Source organism: Vanellus vanellus, assembly GCF_965231255.1.
Source record: "Vanellus vanellus genome assembly, chromosome: 2".
NCBI lineage: Eukaryota > Metazoa > Chordata > Aves > Charadriiformes > Charadriidae > Vanellus > Vanellus vanellus.
This window is the reverse complement of record NC_138906.1, coordinates 7826317-7846813: the sequence shown is the minus strand read 5'-3', so window position 1 is coordinate 7846813 and position 20497 is coordinate 7826317. Positions and strand designations below refer to the sequence as shown.

The window sequence follows — 20497 nt, the reverse complement described above, 5'->3', positions numbered from 1 at the left end:
TAAGGGAAAGTGTGGATAACGACGAGCTCAGCCCTCGCCGTCATGGCAGCACCACAGACCCCTACTCTGAAACCATAACATTGCATCATTGGGCCAGGTCTGTCATTGCTGCTGTACTCTGCTTGCCTCTCCTGCTGAGCAGCTTTGTTAGCTCTTACCTGGCAGACTTCTGCAGCTAGTAGGAAACAGCATGTTAATTATGTTAAATGCCTACCAAGAGAAGCTAATTTGGGAGGTCATCTGCATAGTGTAGACTTAATTCCACCATAACCTCTTGGTCCTGTCGTCATAGCTCAGCACTGGCCCTGTGGGAAATGTTTATGAGAAGGTGGCTCTTGGTTGCTGGGGTGATGGCTTGCTATGCCGCTAACTTTATTTGTATTTTGCTTATGCGGTCAATGCTAAGTAGGAGGCCTTCAGCAGGACAGAGTTGTACAGATGGTCTGGGCTATACTTTTTGTTTAAAACTTTGCCCACAGTATGTTAGATGCAAGAGCTCATCTGACCATACAGCAGCACTACATGGAATCAGCAAATGGATTTAATAGACACAGATCTTGTAAAGAGTGGCATTAATGAGTCATTACCACTTCTGCCTGTTGCTAAACATATCAATAACTTCAAATACATGGTCAAAATGAAGTTAAAACTTTTAGCCAATGGCTCCTGCCCTGCTGATCACATAAACTGCACATACACTCAGGGCGGGGTAGGGGGTGCTGGCAGAATCACGTCATTGAAGAGTGGCTTCTCTGACAAGCACTGCATGTTATGATGCCAATTTTAAATTCCCCAAGGACAAACATTCACTTCGTAAGTTGTCACTGCCAGCTTGCTGTGCAAGCCACTTCAAAGAGGAGAAATAGACTGTACAGCCCCACGCTGGAGTCAGTGCATGCCTATAGGCTAGTGTAAGGTAATGGCAGGAGGTTTGGGAACCCCTCTGGCTAAAGGAAGGGCTAAACTTGTTGCTTTCCTGCCTACTTCTTATTAAAAGATCACTTTGTATGTTTTTCTCATTTTCAGTTCTTTCGTATATTCTAGTTTTGCTCTGCATTTTGTCCAGCAGTTCCTCAATGCCCTCCTAAAGAAAAAACAGGATATAATGGTTGCTGGAGCTATTTTTTCTCTTCAGAAGCTCATGGTACTGGCTTCAGCCTTCTGGAAGAAGATATACAACTACTCAACTTTTGTAGCACTTGTCTTGATGCAGAAGTATGAAATACAAGTAATTCCTTACTTGTGTGATCACTCCCTGCTTTTTGCTGAAAGGAAGGTAGCCAGGAAAAGAAAAAATCCAGGCCATGCACCAGAACTGAGCAGTCATTTCACAGGCCAAAGCTCTCCTTCCTCCAGTATCATGCTCGCCCTAACGTTCAAGCCCTCATTTCTGCACCGATAAATGCCAGGTAAGAATAAACTGTGACCAGAGGGACAGTTCCCTTTCCAGCACCAGCTGGGACCTCTGCTGCTCGCAGCAGCTCCAGCCTTGGGCCTGGTGGAGACAGGGCTTGAGCTCCCTCTGCCGTGAGACTGAAGCTACAGAAAGTAAATAAACTCACTCAGAAAAGCTGACAAGCAGGGGAACTTCTGTTCCCAGTGGAGAGGAGTGCTTACATAGCAGAAAAGAGGATATTGTAACACACACACTAAAAAAAAAAAAACCAACAAAATACTTCTCCGGAATGCTGAAGCGGGGTACAACTACTGAGACAGTGCTGAGCCAAGTTCTGTTCAACAGCTGATGAAAGAAAATCTTGTAGTCCCCATGAAATCCATCCATCTTAAGCCACACACCTGCAGGAGGTTAAGAGGAGCTGCTCAGGGAAACTGGTTATTTAGTTCTAAAAGGAAATAACCTACACTGGGCACTGCCAGGTAGTTCCCACTGGTTTTAAAGCCAAAGCACAGAAGAAAGACTCTTAGAGAGCAGAAGCAGCACATAGTTACCTTTATTGCCTGTGTAACACCTGCATGAAGTGACAAGCAGAACACAGTATAAATCCATGCACAACAGATACGTAAATGTCTCTTAGAAATCTTTCAGAAGAAAAGGAGAGCAGTTTGGAAGCTGATACCTCTATAACTTCATGAGCTAGGTTTCCAATTTACAAACTCACTATTTTTTTTTTTAAAGCTGGTATTCTAAAATGGTATAGAAATGCTTCTTTACTTGCATACTAAATGCATTAACTTATTTCACAATAAAAATATAGTTTAGTTCTATTAAATTTTCTTCTGAAAATAAATGTTTCTATTTTTCTGCTATGACAATAAATTACAATGTATCACAAATGTAGGCTTTAAGCAGATTTATAAATAAGCAGTAATTAAGTGTTCCACCTATAGTTTAACTGAATTCAAGGCATTTAGTAAGAGATAAGCTGAAGGTGCATTTATAATCCAAACTCAATTTGTCAAGGTAAGTACATATAACTGAAGTAGATGTAATGGGATTTAATGCTGTGGTACTTGTATATAGGATAAGTATTCATGAATGATCTGTTCCTCTTCCTCCAGTGTTAAATCCAGATAATCCTCTTCATGTTCAGGAATATCCTCTAGGATTTCATTAACTGCATCAGTCTCCATGTCTTCATCTGTTGGTGAACTAGAAGAACCTTCCAACAAAGAAAAGCAGCAGTGAATTCAAACAAGTTGGTACTCACCCTCCTTCACCAGTATGGCTGCTCTGCGAGCCTGGTACTGTAAAGATACCTCAGTAGTTAAAATAGCTCTGCAAAAGGTACTGCAGCATGGCAGTTTCCCCCTATTATTTAAAGCCCTTAGTTGTACAACAGGGATCACTACAGCTCTGACAAATAATGGGGGGGAGGGGGAGAGGGAGGGGGAGAGAGTGTATATGTGGGTGTCTGTGTATACACATACATTTCCTCTTTGCTAAATGGTGAGTATCAATTACAGTTCTACCACATAAGGGACAGGAGGAAGGAATATGTGGTCAAATCAGCTGACTGTATAGCACAGATTTGGAATAAACTTCCTAGCAGTCAGAACCCAGATACTAGGAAGCCAAAAAATCATCACTATCAGTGGTACGTCCAGGGAAGGTGCTCTTAGAGTGCAAGTCAGTACTTGTTCTCTGCAACAGAGTACAGGCTGGGAGCACTTGGTTTGTTTTTAAAGAGAACTGATGTGAGCAAGTACAATTAGATGGGAGAAGCTAGAATTGCTTGTGGGCTAGAGGGGGCCACGCATTCCTCACTTGAGAAGTGACACCAGGTCTCCAGCCATGTGTGCCAAAGCCACAGCCTGCTCAGCAGCCCTTCCCCCTTCTCAGGACCCCTCTGTGGGTTACCCCTTTCTCCTGGGCTGCATCCACCTTATGTACTGCTACAGCTGATACATACCCCTTGTGGTTCCATACGTGGCTGTTAGGGACTGCAGGAGCTGCAGCTTATCTGGGCAAATGGATGCCTTGCCTGTAACTGTATTACTAATAAAAGTAGTCTGGGGCATTACTCAAGGCCCTTTACCAGTATTTCTTTTGGACTAGAGCCAGAAGAACAGCCTTCCCCCTTCTCTCTCCTCTGTCTGCTGTGCACAACACTTACCTGCAGACTCTGTAGGAGAGTCTTTTGATGAAGCCGACTCTTCCGATGGACTGGAGCCTTCTGGAGACAGCTGCAGCGAAGCAGGAAGAACTCCCCCATAATGAGCAAGGGTTTGGGAAGCTAAGTGAATGTTGCCTTTAAAGACCTTTAAAGCTTGCTCTGCTGACTCACGGCTGAAACCCATATACATCAGCTACAGGAGGGGAGGAAGAAAAACAAACATAAGAAAATATGGAGAAATCCAAGCTCAGCCAGCACCAGGGTCTGACAGGAATTCAACTCTGCATCTGACACAGATGAAAGCACTGCATGCCAGGAATTCCAGGACACTGACTCTGGTTTACTGGAACAGTTAACAACAGGGCAGTGACCTATTAAAGAAATGGGGATGTTGAGCATAATCAAGAGCCTCTTGTTTAATATCAGACCAATTCTTTTTCTGTTTTTCAAAAGGAAACTTCAAAGCACTCCAGCATATCAGGAGCATGCACATGCTATTTACTTCTAGTACTGTATAGTTTTCTTGCCTATCTGTCATTGATTACATAGCCACACTAATTACAAGAGCTTTTCACACAGCCTATGATGAGACACATTCCAACTGTTTCCCTTGTGTGCTGCAATGTCGAGGGACTTGAATGAATTTCTCGTTTGCTGTCTTTTTTGGGATAGGGCATTAGAGTGCACAGACTTCCCTCCACATCTGGGCATGGCAGATTAGTGTAACGGGCAGCAAGTACACACGGATTACATTTTAGCATGAGTGTGACTTCACCATGAAGAGCACATGCCAGGCAAGGGAAGTGTGACAGCCCGAGTGACATGAAGAAAATTTTTTTACAGCTTTAAGGAAGGCATAATTCAGAAACAAGACAACAAACTCCTAAGAAAGCAAAAGGTCTAACTTACTTGATCAATACTTTCCTGGGAAACCTGAAACTGGTCCATGGCCACAGAATCATCATCATCATCGTCTTCCAACAACAACTCAGGATTGTCAAGAATAAACTACAATAAAACAGCAAGGGATCCGAATAGACCAACAGAAATACAATAGTCCTCAGTATGGATATGTATTCAGCCCAACAGTTAATCTAAGCAAACCTCAGCCAACTTAAATGATATCTGATTCACTGAGTCAGGAAGCAGAAGTTCAGTCATTACACTTCAGAAAAGGTCACTGTGAACTAACAAATACAGACTACAGAAAATAAGAATCTGCTACACAATACATATAAAAAAGAACTTGTTTGCTTTTTTTATATAGAAGTACTACTCTTGAAAACCACTTACCTGAAAGGCTTGGTCCAGGTTTCCTTGTGTATTACGAAGAGCTACTTGAGCAGCTCTCTCTGAATAGCCCATACTTTTCAAGGTGTTTATATCTTCCAGTCGTTGCCTTCTTTTAGCTCTCTCCTCCCTTCTTATCTGTGCCTTTTCCTGCATGAACACAGCCATTACAAAGCTCACTATGCATGGGAACGTTTCAACCCTCCCCTGTGCATATAGGGTTTCTTGGATTTACTTCTTTGAGTTTGAATCTCTTGAGGAAAAGGGATTTTTTTTTTTTTTAAGACAGACTGCACTGCCAGACACTTGTTACTAAATAAAGTTGCCTTTCCATAAGCTAGCACTGTTGCCATACTTCCGCTCTGCAGATCGGATCTTACGCTATCACAGCTATTATAGGCCCTGTGTGGTAAGTGATAAACCTGTTTGGCAGATGGGCCTGTAGACAAGACTTGCCAAGGACATACAGTCAGAACTGGGCATGGAGCCAAGGAGTTCTGTTCTGCCCTTCTCTCAGCCATTTGACTTTTCCATCCACATTTCACTATCAAGTCTAGAAGTGCCACCTCAGCTTACCAAACATAGCTTCAGGCACTTCAGATCTAGACAACACTTCACTTTAGCACCAAAAAAAACCCCAACCCCCAAACAAAACACCTTTCTCCCTTCCTGGATTTTCCAAGTCCAAAACCATAATCAGTGTAGCTTGATGGTTACCCTTACAGCACTTTATCATGCAGCCTCTTGTCTTTCAGACCAGCCAAGACAGCTTGATCGTGGTGGTTTTGTTCCCATTCGGAGTATGGCTGACTAGCAAACACTAGTGCAAAGTCTTCCTATACATTTCTGTGGTACAACCACAGGTCTTTGGCTCTCTCATCCCACCTGTTTCACGACAGAGCTTCCCTTGTTCTATTAAGTTTTGGTTTGAAACTTGTGGCAACAGATGCCAAACTGTCAGTTACACTAACAGTGCTAAAACATGATAATCAAAGTCCTTAATTTAGCACCATGTCGCACAAAACATGGTCTTATGGACAACCCAACTAATATGATCCTTGATTTAGTTCTTTCACTGTACCAAATTTAACAGGGTGGGGAGACACTGGAACGGGTTGCCCAGGGAAGCTGTGGATGCCCTGTCCCTGGGAGGTATTCAAGGCCAGGCTGGATGGGGCTTTGAGCAACCTGGTCTAGTGGAAGGTGTCCCTGCCCATGGCAGGGGGATTGGAACTCTATGATCTTCAAGGTCCCTTCCAACCTAAACCATTCTATGATACCTCTCTCCTGTTGGTGATAAGATTGGCAGCGTGCTCCACATTCCCCTGGCATGCTCGCAGCGCAAGGCGAGCTTCTTGTTCGGAGAATCCCAGAAGCGTGAGGCGATAAACTTTATCGGGATCTATGGACAGCTCTTCATATAAACGAGATGCCTGTATATAGAAAGAACACAATGGACTACTTACACTATTGCCAACATACAAACAAGAAAACATGTCTCCCCGTTTTTCCAAGCAAGCAAAGAACAGGGAGAAGGTGCAAAACAGCCCAAACACAGGAGCTAGTGTGAATGACTCAAAAGTTTTAGTTAATGGCTTCTTACCTTCTGAATATACTCAGCAGCCTCCTTTTCTCTGCCACTGTGATAGTGTCCTATCCCTTGAAGGAGGTAAAGCCGTAGAAATAAAACCTTCTCACGACCATAGCTTCCCTAAAGAATTGTTTAAACAAGGGGGAGCAGGGTGAGGGGGAGGGCACATGGGTAGAAGCATATGGTAGAACATCAATTCATTATGACTACAACACTTTACACATTTAAAGAAGACACAGTCACTAATATGTCACACTGTGCAGACAAAGTATTGCATCTAAAACACTGATGATGTCTGTGCATATAAACACACGTTTGCCACGGCCTTTGTGTCAGGTCCAGTGCTTTCTCTATGCTGACAATTACACAACTAGATTACTGACTATGGAGACACAAGAAAATTTTAAACTTCTACAAGTCAGTATTGTAACACTTCAACAATAACTGAATATATGTAGAAAAAAAAGCCACCCTAATTAAAATCAAAACCGGCATACTTTGATATCAATAAGTCTTTCATGGTTCTCCCCATAGCACCTCTGGAAGCATCTCTGTGCTGTGGAGAGCTTTTTCTCTGCATCGTCCAGGCAGTCCAGCTGCTCCAGGCGGAAGTAGCACCACACTATATCCAGCTGCAGTACTGCATAATTATCAACTGTATTCAGCAGTTCTGTGCTACACTCACTGGAAAATAAAACAATTATTGGTTTTCTAGGTGGGGTTGTTTATTTTTTCCACATACTTTTTAACACTAATGAAACAACATGCTGGAAGTATGCATACTCACATATTTGAGAAAACACACGCTTCATATTTGAGGTAGCAAACTGAAATCAGTGAACTCTAATAAAGCACTGATCTCCCATCATATTCACTAATACATGGGGCACTAATGATAACACTACATCTCAAAAACCTACAGTAATCACAACACATTTTGTTACTATTTAAGACAGTATCTCTTTAAAAGCAGAATGGAATTAAACCTTGTGTGATCTTTGAAAGGACAGAGATCAACTGTCTTCCTTAATGTATGTGAACACACTGAGGTCTGTGCCAGTCTCCTTGCACATGCACACAGATCAGAAACAGACAGGGGACAGTATTACTTTTGGGGATCTCAAAAGAGCCATTTAGGGCTCCGACTGCTGACAGGAAACTAATTTACCTGCAGAAACCCTGGCATGGTTACTGACCTCAGCTATCTGCTCCACCTTCTACAAGAAATTATTACTTCACAGAAGCAATTACAAACAAGTATCCATGACTGTCTCTCAAGCTAATGCAATTTATAGCCCAGTACATGAATATTGACAGTTTCTGTTTATGTTGATATGAAAGATTAAATTGCCCAGTGGCAGTATCTGTTTCAGCTGTTTTACATGAAGCCACCTGTCACTGCAAGTCAGAGCCTTTGTCCGCTGTTTCCCATCTGCAGAGGGGGTATGAAATAATCCCCGGCAAAACAGGCCCTAATTTACATGCACAGGTAGAGGTAAAGCCGTTCCTGTATTTGGTTGACAGTAAAGGAAAGAGACACAAGGGACTCAAAAAGGTTCTTACCAGAAGTGTTTATCAGCATCCAACAAATATGGCAGCGCTATTTCATATTCTTTCTTCTTCATTAATGCTCTGCCCTTCTCATGATAACCCATTGCCAGCACAAGTGCCTAGAAAAACAGATTGAGACTTTTCTGCACCTCCCCAACTCACTTTTATAACTAAAATGATATAATCTGGATAATCCATTAAGAGCCCTTGTTCTTCCTAGAAAAATACCAGTGTATCAGTTCTGTACGAGCAGTACTTTTTCATGCCACTTCGTACTTTTCTCTCATCTGCTAATGTTAGAATATTGTCTAATTAAAAGCAATCAATGTTACTGATACATGAAACATTGCACCAAGCTTATTTTAAGAATGCAACTCTAGATAGATTTCCAATGATGACTGATAAAGAGCTAAGCATTCTTCTGGGTGCTACACTTCCTAACAGCATCAAATTTGTTTTGCTTTCCTATTATAACTATCTTGTATAATTTAACTATTCACCTCCTGCAAAACCCCAGAACTGAAAATTAAATTTTGAATGTGGCCAGCAAGCACTACTTCCTGCACTATGACAAATGGAAATAATATTTCTAGATAGAAACAGCCTGCAATATTTCCTTTCACCCACGTTCAATACTGATGAAATCTTGTGCACTTGAACATTTGATGCTCTAACTCCCCAGGTAAATTACTACTTTCAGCACTTCATCAGAACAGCATGCATTGTCAGAATGGACAGTTGTTATTCCAATCATCCGGAAACTCCAGATGATACAGAAAACGGTATGCCTCTGAAGAGGCTAGGACAGCAGTTAGCACATGCTGGGGCCTGCTCATTTCTTCCTGAGGTATTTTTTTTTTGTTGTTACTGGGTGTAATTCCAAGTATTTGTAAAGATTTTTATTTATCTTCAGAAAATACAGCCATCTTAAAAGATAGGATCTATCACTATTCTTCTGCTTCAGCAGCCAACATCAAGTATGTCACTCCTACTGTAATTCAATCCATGCACCCAGCCAAAGATATTTTCAGTTGAGAATGTGCAACTTTCTTGAATGGTAAACAAATTTGAGAGGGGTCACAGTGCAAGCGATCTCAAAAGTACTTTAAGAGAGTCCAATTTTGAGAGAATCATTGAGTTTCCAACTCAAACTGAGACCTAATGAACAAGTCATTTCCATGTCATTCTAGGGCACCCAAAATTTAAAGTAGGTGCTAGGATATAAGGAAGTTAAAGATGACCTTAAAATACAAAAACAAGATACAGACCACACAGGGGTCAGTGCAAGATTAGAGCTGCAGTTAGATCAGCAATCGGAGGTTCTGTCTCCAGATGACTGAAGTATTCCCCATTGTAGAGTTCTACTTCAATTTTATTTCACTTTCTTTTTCTATCAAGCAAACATCTACTGGACCCAGGGTTACATCCCCCAAAAGTCCGACTGTATTTCAATCTAATATTTGAAATGCTTCATGAATCAAGCTTTAAAAAGCTGCCTTAGTAGCCTTGTAAGATACTTTTACTTACTTTTTTTGCTTGAGGAGGAATCTCGATTGACCTTCCAGTCTGATTAGCTATATCTAGATATGGAACAGAATCTGGATCCAAATACTCCTCTGAAAGATGAAAAAAAAAAAAGCAATTAAAACTAAGTACCATCTTCAACAGAGTAATTCTGCTGTTGTAAGCTTAAGTCAGTAAGTACATGGTTAAACAAAAAAGCAAACACGACAAAAAAAAAAAAAAAAAATCAGAATTACATACAAAGGCTGCATCTGTGGTTTTTTGGACATACCTACCAACAGTGGCCCTGATCAGACAGACACAAGGAACTTTTAGAAATGTCAAAGGAAAAAGACCCTGTTCATCCAGAAATTTAGATGCAACATTAAAAGTTACATGAATTGTAAATAATTTTCTGCAGAAGATGGAACACCTACATTTTACACAAGATAACATTAGAAATGCTTTATCAAATAAAGCATAGAATATAAACCCCACACACAACTGAGCTCAGTTGATAAAACTGAAAAAAAAATATAGCTCAGTATTTTCCTTTTCCCCACATCTTTAATACTTATAACCAAACTATCAATTTTGTTTTCACTTCCATCTGATTTAAAATGAAAAGATGCTTTTCTTGTACACAAAAGACAGTTAAGCAGGAATTTGTCAAGATTAAAAGCTTCTGCCCTGCAATTTTTCTCAGATGAAACAAAAGGGTTGTTAATCCTTTCTGCACTTCACTCCCAACCTTCAGCCTGTGAGCCCATTATGGACTCCACTCTATACTCTGGCATTGTGCCATAACTGACAGTTACTGGTAAATACCTTAAAGAGGCCCTATACAGGATTCAAGGGCTGGGGTCTAAATTACCCCTTAAATTCCTAAAAGGAATCACTTCTGTTTTTTGTTCAAAATCTGATATTATAGTAAGAAGCAGGCTGTCACTGACCATTAAAAGCAGCTTTGTTCACATATTTTTGCATTTGGCAGGAATTCTTTATGTACTCAGTTTCAGTTTTTTGTTTGTGGATTTTTGAAACAATAAAATAAAGAATTGCTTTAAACTCATCTAGCAATGCAATTCACAAACACAACCTCATTTTGAAAAATTATTGCTGTTAAATTGACTATATCCCTTTAACTTAATCCACAGTTGCCAGCAATCAACATTAAATGCAATAAGAACAGAACAGCCACATTACAGATGAGAATGACAAGTGAGCTGTTCTGCACAATGAAACCATGGTTACACCCAGCCATATCCGAGATAAACTACAGAAAAGTGTGTAATGACTTATAATGCATTATTCCACTGTGCTTATGTCTACAATAAATTTAAAGCCTGTTCTCAGAAGTAGTCAGTCCCTTAACTGTCAAGTGCCAATTAAATAATAATTGATTCATATTACATCTTTCTCAGTGTTTTCTGGCATTCTAGTCGTGTAAGAAGAGTTGAAGTAGAAGAGGAAGTTTTAGTCAACTTAAATTCCAGTTTTCAAGTAGGTAGAAAGCTAGAAAAGTATAAACTGAAAACTAGCCGTGGTACAGGCACTCTATGTTGAAAGTCCATGGAGAAGATAATTTTTGATACACAAGAATTAATGAACTCACATCTTCCCCTCCCCCCACCAAAGAAAACCAACCCAACAACCCCCTTTACCTCTCTCTGCTAGAATTTCCAAACCCTTCTTAGTTCTTTGCATCTTGTCATTTATTTCTTTTTCTTTCTTGCACTGAAGTTCTTCTTCCTGAACTTTTCTTTTAGTTTCCTCATCACTCTGTTCCAGTTGAAGGACCATCACTTTTGCATTGTGTGTTACACCCTGGTCTGCAAGGGTTTTGCCTGCCAGAGTATAATGAATACAATTCAAATACTCCATTTGTGAAGACAGACCATTTTACATTGTACTGCCATTGGGGGGAGAACACCACCCACAAACAAAACAACCTGAAGAGCCCCTGCATTACTCACACTGTACTGAAGAACTGGAGTTAATGACTAGATTCAAGAACTCAATCAAAACCCCCGCCAATTACTGACATTGTCAGCAGAAACTCAGAAATTAGAATCAGTCTTGAGTCTTAAAAGTGCTTTTTAAATGACTGGTATGTGTCTTTGTTTGCTTTTTTCAAAACATTCAAAAACTATGAGTTTCTATTTCAGTTAATTGATCTTCAAACAAAAACTGGAACAACATGTCCAGGATCATACACTGCAACCATAACAGGATAGAGGAACTGGAAATTGAATCCAAGTTCCTATTGTCAATTCCATGGCTCTATTTCTGACATATTCTAAGGGAAATAAATGTCAGACGGATGTTTAGGCCATTAAGTAGAGAAACCTGCTGTCATCACTTCCCACAACATGTCTGACAAGTGGAACATGTATAAAGCATTACAAAAAGGTTTTGAATGTGTTGTTATATAATATGGTTTTGGAGGAAATTTAGGGTTTCTCTTAAATGTGCATTTTCAGTGTTTCAACACTTGAAAAATGGATTTGCAACATTTATTACAGGATTCCGGTAATTGCTCTAATTCTATCTAACAATTTTAATCATTATAATTTATTACACTTCCTGTAGAGCAGAACCTTACAAATACAATTGCTATTCCTTGGGAATTTCTGAAGTTAACAGAGTTGCAAGAATTTTTTCTTCTGAGAATCAGAAACTAGAATCTTATCGTACAACTAGATACATACCCAGGTCGAGCTGCTTCTTATTTATGATTATTTTGATAGCATCTTCTTTTAGTGCATGTTTCTGTGCTATCCTGTGAAATAAATCATTCCATGCATGAATAAAAATTTGTAAAGCTATACAATATTTCTGTTAGAATAATAATAGAACTTAAAAATGAGTATGCTTGAAGTGACTTAAAACTTTTGTCTAGAAGGCTGCAAGAAGAAAAATGTCATCAGAAAGTCTTCTCTACTATATAGGGAAAATTTGGGATACAGAAACAGAAAAAGCAAAACAGACAGAAAAGTATCTGATTTTATTAGGCTTAAACACACAAAAGGAAGAGAAGCTAGTGTTCACCGTTCAGAAGACCTGCCTAGTTACAGATTTGGAACACTGATCACTAGTGCGTTCTCAGGCACTTGCTGGGGATTTACAGAGAACTATCTTCTTCCACAGTTGCAACTTCCCTGTTTATCTGTTAAACCACAGCTTCTTACATGAAGACCTGCCCTGCAGGGACACTGGACATCCTATGCAGACATACTCAAACATACATGCTAAGAAAAAGCTTAATCGAACAAATAGTGCTTTGTCTTTTTTAGTACTGTATGACATTGTGCTATCTCATTAGAGAAGAACCAAGGGTGATTACACTTACTGCGATCTGAGCTCCTTGCCTGTGACAAACAGGTTAGTTTCCAGTGGGATTTTTCTGCTCTGTAGTAATTATATTGGGTGGGAGAAAGGAGGAGGGAAGGGGAAAAAAAAGCATGATATCAAGATACTTTGGACATTTTCTTAATGAATTGTTTTACAACAACTACAATTTCTTTTTCAAATAATCATGTTAACAGGGTTATGGTTGGGCATACATATTAGTAATTTCTGTGTAGGGAGTCTTGTACTTGCTATACAGCACTAAAAATAAGCATAACGCAGAAGATTCAGAATTTGATAAATCTAAATTCAGAACCAAACAATTTAAACTAATTTAATTATGCACTTCCAATCTTAACTCTGCTTTGTAATTATGCCACTCACCTGTGACTGGCTAAGTTATGATTAATTCCTATTAGTGTCTCTGGTCCCAGATTAGATAAACTGGAATTTTAAATTAATTAATTCCCCTATGCCCAGTAGCATTGTAAAGAGGAATTATGAAACTATTTAACTGCATGGCAATCACTTAGCACTCTCTACCCTTTAGCCCATTACATTCCCTGGTAATTATTTTTCCACTACAAGAGAAAAAACAACTATGATTGTGTATTGTGTTTTCAGTAAAAAAAATAAATAATAAAAATCCTTCTGAAGCACAGGTTACCATCTAAGATCTTCTTCAGAAAAAAAAAAAAAACCAACAACACCATTGCCCTTTTCCAGAGGGAACATTCACTTCTGCTGCTGGTAAGAATATTACAACCCTTAAGTGCCCCTAAATAAAGAAATTGTCTTTCACTGTTCTCAGAGTGGACAAAGACATACAGCATTGGGGAAGATGCTGCTCCTGCACTTGATCAAAACTAGGCAGTGATTGGAGATAGTTGCTGTGCTTGCTAGAGACTGTTTTTAAGGGCGAAATATTCCCAGTTAAGAAGCTTTATGTTAGTAAGAACCTAACCAAGGGCCTGCTCCGTCCTGTGACCAACTCGCACAGCACCCTTCACATCCATATGGTTGGATCCTCTCAGCCTTCAAAGCAGAGCAGTTGCATCCAAAGTGCTGTTTGAGATCGGTCCCTGGCCCATGTCACCCCTCACACTGTGCCTGGGCATCGCTTGACAGGATACCAGGGGGCCTGTGCTAAACGGCATCAGAGCCAATGCTAACAGCTCAGCAGTCCATGAAACAGCAGCTAGTGTATCCCCTACCTGTGTTTAGCTGACTAGCACAGATGTAGCCACAGAATCCGGCATGGTGATCAGTCTGACACTGATTTGATTAGATTCACATCATTATTCTGGCATATTTTATTCATGAAGCTAGACATTGAAGCCAGCTTTAAAAGGGCAAGACTTAATTCAGTTCTATTTTTGTGAAGCTTTTAGGAACCCAATTTTGAAAAGAACAGATAAGTACCACCACCACAGAAAATCCTACTTCTCATTTCCAAGTTAACACACTGGACATACCTATTTTAAAGTAAGTTTAGTTAGCTGCCTGGGCTGGATAACGTCATCACTGTTAGACCATTGCCACATGCCACAATTAAAAGCTAAAGGAGATCTTTTCAATGTCATCAGCTGTACATGGCCTAAGATGACACCAAGTTCAAGTTGCTTATTGCACTCAAAGGGATTTTTTTTTTTTTTAATTAAAGCTGTCATTTAAACAAAAGCTGCAGCAATATAGTGATAGTGATATTCATATGCTAATTCAACTTTAGGTATTCTACAACTGAAAAAAATACACCTGCTCTTTACCACTAATGTGAACAGTCACATCAGAAGGAATAAAACTGAACTAGATAGACACTTAAATCTAATTTACTTTTCTTAATTGAAAGAAAATTTCTCATTACATCCTAAAGGGAAGACAGTTACTGATCTCCCAATATTATTCTACTTTGCCATGATATTCCCACATACCCAGGAAGCTACCTCATTAACTCCCCCCCCATTTTATACACCTAACAGATCTCAAAACACCTGAAAAAGTTGAATAAGTGGAAATATTTGTGTTAGATACATATCTAGAACTCAAAAGGCCATCAAAGTAAAACTACTTATCCTGACTTTTCTGCAATGTCACTTACTTTTCTACGAGGCAGATATATATCAAGTCTCGCAATCCCAGTCACTTTAAAATTTTCATTTCCTGTTCCACGCTCAATTGCTTTACACCGTATTTCTTCAAGCATATTCTCTGTATCATTCTCATTGATATTCAGCTTGGATGAATATTTTTGTACAAGCTCCTAAAAAAACAGCAAGAAAGACTGTGAAAATGCACTAGCAGGATGACATGGAAGATGCATGACAGACTCAGAGAGAATATTTACCTTCATCTCTTTACCAGCTTCTTTTTTTTCATTTGTATATGGTGGCTTCCATAGCTGAATTTTGTCCTCTCTTAAGCAACTTGTCAGTTTTGCTATTAAATACTTCTTTTGCGCCATTCTTTAAAAAAAAAAAAGGCAAAATTGGAAGGGAAAAGAAAGAAAAATAATCAATCTTTTAATTTAGCTTTACTGTACTAAGATACTGTACTTTTTCAAGAAGTTTAAGTGACATTTCAGAAGTCTGCAAAATAAGTTGAGTATAAAATGCATTCCATGCATTTTGGTGAGGAGGGGAACCAGAGTTCAAACTATTGTAAAAAACTGGAAAGCAGGTGAAACCTGGAATACAGCAGGGATACTCCAGGTGCCCCCTATGTTGGACCTTTCCATTTCAAGAGAAATTAAACCTCTTCCTAACCCCTCATGTGAGCTGGGATTGCAGAAGGTGCCAATTCATCAAAATCCATGATTCAATACTGCTCTGCCCTGGAGAAGATGGGTCAACCCAACCCCCCTCTAACAGATGTCCTTGCTGTACCTCTGCCTTCCTGCTTCTCCACTTCCCTACTTGAACAGCCTTTCTACACCAGTGGATGGTAGAACATGAATTATTACCCTATTTGGAAGGACAGAAAAGAGGTGTCGAGAGACAGCTCAGAACCACAAGCTCCACCATGAGAAGAGCATAAGGTAAAGTTCACAGCCCTCCAGCAAAGTCAGATCAGCTAGAGCACAATGAACTAAGAGAGGAAAATATAATCATAGATGATCTTAAATGTCTTTTCCAACCAAAACAATTCAAGTCCTACCGTTAACCTAATGCTGCCAAAACCACCACTAAACCATGTCCCTCAGCACCACATCTACATGTCTTTTAAATACCTCCAGGGATGGCAACTCCACCACTTCCTTGGACAGCCTGGTCCAATGTTTGATAACCCTTCCCGTGAAGAAGTTTTTCCTAATATCTAATCTAAACCTCCCCTGGAGCAACCTGAGGCCATCTCCTCTTGACCTATTGCTTCTTATTTGGAAGAAGAGACTGACCCCCACCTCACTACAACCTCCTTTTGGGTAGTTGTAGAGAGTGATAAGGTCTCCCCTTAGCTTCCTCTTCTTCAGGCTGAGCCACCCCAGTTCCCTCAGCCGCTCCTCAGAAGAGTTGTGCTCCAGACCCCTCACCAGCTTCGTTGCCGTTCTCTGAACACGCTCCAACACGTCAACGTCCTTCTTGTAGCGAGAAGCCCCAAACAACACAGTACTCGAGGTGGGGCCTCACCAGTGCCAAGTACAGGGAGACAATCACCACCCTAGTCCTGCTGGCCACACTATTCCTGATACAGGCCAGGATGTCATTGGCCTTCTTGGCCACCTGGGCACACTGCTGGCTCTTATTCAGCCAGCTGTTGATCAACGGCCACAGGTCCTTTTGTGCCAGGCAGCTGTCCAGCCACTCTTCCCCAAGCCAGTAGCGCTGCATGGGGTTGTTGTGATCTACACTTTACCCCCTCAGTCTCAACTATTTGTCAAGCAAACAAGTTTATACATTCAAGCTATACAGTAGCATGAAATGCTATTGCAAAATTCTGGTATCACAACAATGACATCGTAGGGAGTCACTTTTCATAGTCCAAGAGACACTCTTCCCACTCCCACTGCAAAGCTAGAGAAGACACATGGGGCACAACCAATATAAAGTGCAGAGGCTAAGATCAGATATGAAGTGTACTGTAAATTTGCACCAGGCATTAAAGTATCCATCACTGGGGAGAAGATGACAGTGAGGTAAGAGTTTAGGCTGAATTCATCACCAAAAGTTATTTAGCTCAGAGAAAGTAGCAACCACTGAATCAACATGCCACTGAAAAAAAACCCCAAACAAACTAAGAAACAGAGAAGGCAGAGAAAAGGGGCAAGCAAAGGCAGATGCAGTGGTATCAACAGAAGAAAAATCAAATAAAATCTATGTACATATTAAAGCATGGGAGACTTGGCTCTTGGACACTGGGAATCATATGGAAGAAGTTGTCCTTTAATTTATACAGGAGAGCATTTAAAATGTTGGCATATATGCACTAAGCTTGGCAGGGAGTTTTGATTAATCAGTTTCACTTCTCTTTCAGATCAGTTTCATTTTCTCATTCTTACTTATTAGACCGCTGCTCTCAGCAGAAAAGAGGACAGAAAAGAAGAATCAAACATTTCTATCCACATTTCCAGTTTCAAAGACTGTTCCTTGCTCAAAAAAAACCACTATTCAAGAGCAAAAAATCATAGGCAAACATCCAACGTGTGTTAAGTTTACCAGTTAACCTTACGTCAATCCCAGCTTTAGCGAGCTACAAAGAATCTTTGAACACTGCAAAGACAATAGTCTCTTCTAAAGAGGAGTCAGAAGGATTAACTGAGCAAGTGGATGGTTTAACAGTCCTAATTGATTGCTATAATTTGCATAGTGTCTCTCCAAACTAGGAGACACAACCATGCATTCTTTTTCTTGATGGGATGACACTGATGTTATTTTAGGGCCAAAGCAAAACATGGCATTTACAAAGCAGAAAGCAACAAACATGCTCAATTTTCAGAAAGTTGTATTGAAGTTATTAATGCAGCTTCTTCCCTTTTCCAAAACATGCCAGGCAATTCTTATGAACAACCTGTAACCATAGTTTTCCCACTTTTAGGTTATGCTGAAGAACCATTTTATAGCTATAATCCTACTTAACATTAACTTAAGAAACAATAACAGTATCCATGGCTTTGAGGCAACCAGAGTCTAAAATTGCAACCTACGCTTAAGACTATGAATTGTAAATACAAGTTGCACTTATAAATTAGTCATTCATCTTTTTATCAATACCATTTTATAGTTTTGCAAGTTTTTGATTTCTTCCTAGGCTATTAAACCAGAAAACACTACTGGAGTCTCCAATTAAACTTATTCTTTCCAACCCTCTATTAAAAAAAAAGTTTTGCTTTCACAAACACAAAAGTTAACATTTTATGTTAACACTTTAACACAAATTCACATTTCACCATAACTAAATTCCAAAACAATCCTTAGCAAAAACATTTCTAACTTACTTTTCCACCAGCCAACACCACAAGTGCTCCTGGCACTTTCACTTTCAGTAAGAGTTGAAAGGGACTTTCCGAAAACTAATTTCGGTAAACAATCAGGGGTATTTCCCAAAGGCCATTTTGAATGCAAGACTGAGTTCTTGGTAACTGTCATCCTCTAAAGCCAGTTAGTCTTATATATGACATAAAAGAAAGCAATTACAGAAATAAGCTTAAAAAGCTAAATTTTTGAGGGAAGGAAGAGATGATTCTCAGAGTGGTTTACTAACAAAGCAGTATGCATTAATTTTTCACAAAGACAAGGTGTAAAGTTACTACCTGGTGCAACCACGGTATATTCCCCATGGCTAAAGGGGGGGGTAAGAGACGGCAGCAGGGTGAGGAGTGAGTAAACCACGGGCCACCGGCTCGGGGAAGGGATGGCAACCCAAACACTGTCAGTCCCAGCCTGGGGCGTCCTTAGGCCTCCCCAAGCGCACATCCAGCCTCTCCCCCAGCTCGAGAGCACCGAGGCTGTGAGTCACCGGTGTCACCAGGGGATTTTAGGCACGGCCATGAAGCCGCCGCCCTTTCCAAGCTCCTCCAAAACAAGGCGGCCGAGGAGCACCCAGGCAACCACGGCAGGAGCCTCCCATGGAGGCAGCGGAGCTGATGCAACGATCCCCCGGGGCAACCTCAAAGCGGAAGGCGGCCAGGCCGGGCCAGGCAGGCACGGCGGGGAAGGGGCGGGCGGCAGGGCTCCGGCCGACTCGGCCCTCTAGCAACCCACCTGCGCCCCGCAGCGGAGGCCGAGCCTCCGGGCCCAGGCGGTCTCTGAGGGGAGCTCGGGCCCGGCAGGGGCCGCCCTCCCTGAGGCGACGGAGCCGGCGGCGGCCGGGGCGGCTCCTCGGTCCCACCAACGGCCGGGGGCAGGGCCACGCGCAAGCCCCACCCCCTCGGCGGCGCCGGCGCGCGCTTACCTGCGCACCCGCCGCTCGCCTTACGGTGGATGAGTGGGATAGGCGCGAGGGGCGGGGCTTATGTGTACCTCACACCCGCCGTTGATTGGCGGGGGAGAGGCGGGCTCCTACGGAAGCCCGGAAGGCCGGGGGTCATGGGAGTGAGGCGGGTGCTTGTCACGTGGGTGAAGCCATGCTCCACCCACCATCTTAGCGTCCTGCCCTTATGTAGCAGTGAGGTGTTTGCGGGTTTTGTGTTGCTCAGGGGGAGGTGGTGTTGTTCCTGTACTGTCTTACAGCGCAGACTGGTTTGCTTGTCCCCTGGGAGGCGGTGGTGGGGGTCCCCAAGGCGCTTGGCTACCTGAGCGAATCTGCCCACCAGGAGGGGTAGGGGCCTGGAGGAGGCCGAGTGCGCTGCAGTCGCCTCTGCGTTTGAGAGACAAAAGGGGCTGAAATTCCTGTCAGTGCTGGGAGGCAGCATTTCCCAAAAAGCTGAGATGCTGTGAAATGTGCCAGGGAGGAAGGACAGTTGAGAAGGATTTTTTTTTTTTTTGCTTTGCTCTTTGAGGGCAGCAGTGTTCAGGGTGAGCATTTGTGTGTGGGCTTCTATTTCCCCTTCGGGGGTGGTGGGTGGGTTCTTGCCCGGTTGTGGTGCTATTTAAAGGTAACCTGGGTGCAGAGACTGTTCTGGAAGAATACACCGTGTGTGTGTGTGTGTGTGTGTGTGTAAAATCTGATACTAAACACCACCTCATGCTGAGGTGGTGGTGGAGTGTCACTTCTAGTCCCCATAATGCCCCAGAGTGGGGCAGGTTATGTGGCCACACAGAGGCTTGGCTGTACAATGTAGGCTGCTCAATGTTGGATTTGTATGCGAGGCCCTCAAAGGGTTGGGGCTTGTTCCTGGAATCTTTTTGGTGCCTGTAAAAGACAGGTGTTCTTTTAATGGGTTACACCAGAAATAATTAACTCCTGTGGGTTAATTCTTTCATGTGGCCTGCTGTCCCAGCAGAAAAGGGATTTTCTTCTAACTCCTCTGATGTGTGACTGAAAACATTGCACTAGAGTATTTATTCCAGAATGGATGGGCCTGCAGGACTGTCCTGTAAAACATTTTCTTTAGGCAGTCGTGCAGACTAAGTGGGGGTGCTGCATACTGCAGCTCTAGAAATGGGAGCCCCGCAGGTATCATAAGCTTGTTAACAAGACACAACTAGAATTTCAGGATTCCAGGTGTCCCTACGTGCATAATTCAGTCAAGTTTGCCTGCTGA

The 20497-nt window shown here is 41.6% G+C and overlaps 1 protein-coding gene across 3 annotated transcripts; it reads right to left on the bottom strand.

Moving 5' to 3' along the window:
- Positions 1 to 1937: 1937 nt before the first annotated feature.
- Positions 1938 to 19281, bottom strand: NUB1 (negative regulator of ubiquitin like proteins 1). 3 transcript variants are annotated; one of them, XM_082479650.1, is made up of 15 exons: positions 19246 to 19281; positions 15206 to 15323; positions 14960 to 15121; positions 12863 to 12921; positions 12222 to 12292; positions 11175 to 11357; positions 9535 to 9623; positions 8020 to 8126; positions 6954 to 7140; positions 6469 to 6576; positions 6146 to 6298; positions 4869 to 5015; positions 4485 to 4583; positions 3576 to 3768; positions 1938 to 2621 (listed from the first exon to the last, which is right to left on the bottom strand). In XM_082479650.1, exons 2-15 carry the CDS (start codon positions 15320 to 15322, stop codon positions 2458 to 2460), a joined length of 1839 nt encoding a protein of 612 aa, XP_082335776.1. In that variant the 5' UTR covers position 15323; positions 19246 to 19281; the 3' UTR covers positions 1938 to 2457. The 3 variants fall into 3 exon arrangements, with proteins under 3 accessions (XP_082335776.1, XP_082335775.1, XP_082335774.1); XM_082479649.1 differs by lacking the exon at positions 19246 to 19281 and adding an exon at positions 19056 to 19163; XM_082479648.1 differs by lacking the exon at positions 19246 to 19281 and adding an exon at positions 18290 to 18313.
- Positions 19282 to 20497: the final 1216 nt, after the last annotated feature.

Excerpts from the sequence above, each read along its gene's own strand:
- NUB1 (XM_082479650.1), bottom strand. The coding sequence starts at position 15,322 with ATGGCGCAAAAGAAGTATTTAATAGCAAAACTGACAAGTTGCTTAAGA. Across the intron at positions 15,122-15,205 it reads AAGCTGGTAAAGAGATGAAG|GAGCTTGTACAAAAATATTC; the intron begins GTAAATATTCTC and ends CTGTTTTTTTAG. Across the intron at positions 6,577-6,953 it reads AAAGACTTATTGATATCAAA|GGAAGCTATGGTCGTGAGAA; the intron begins GTATGCCGGTTT and ends ACAATTCTTTAG.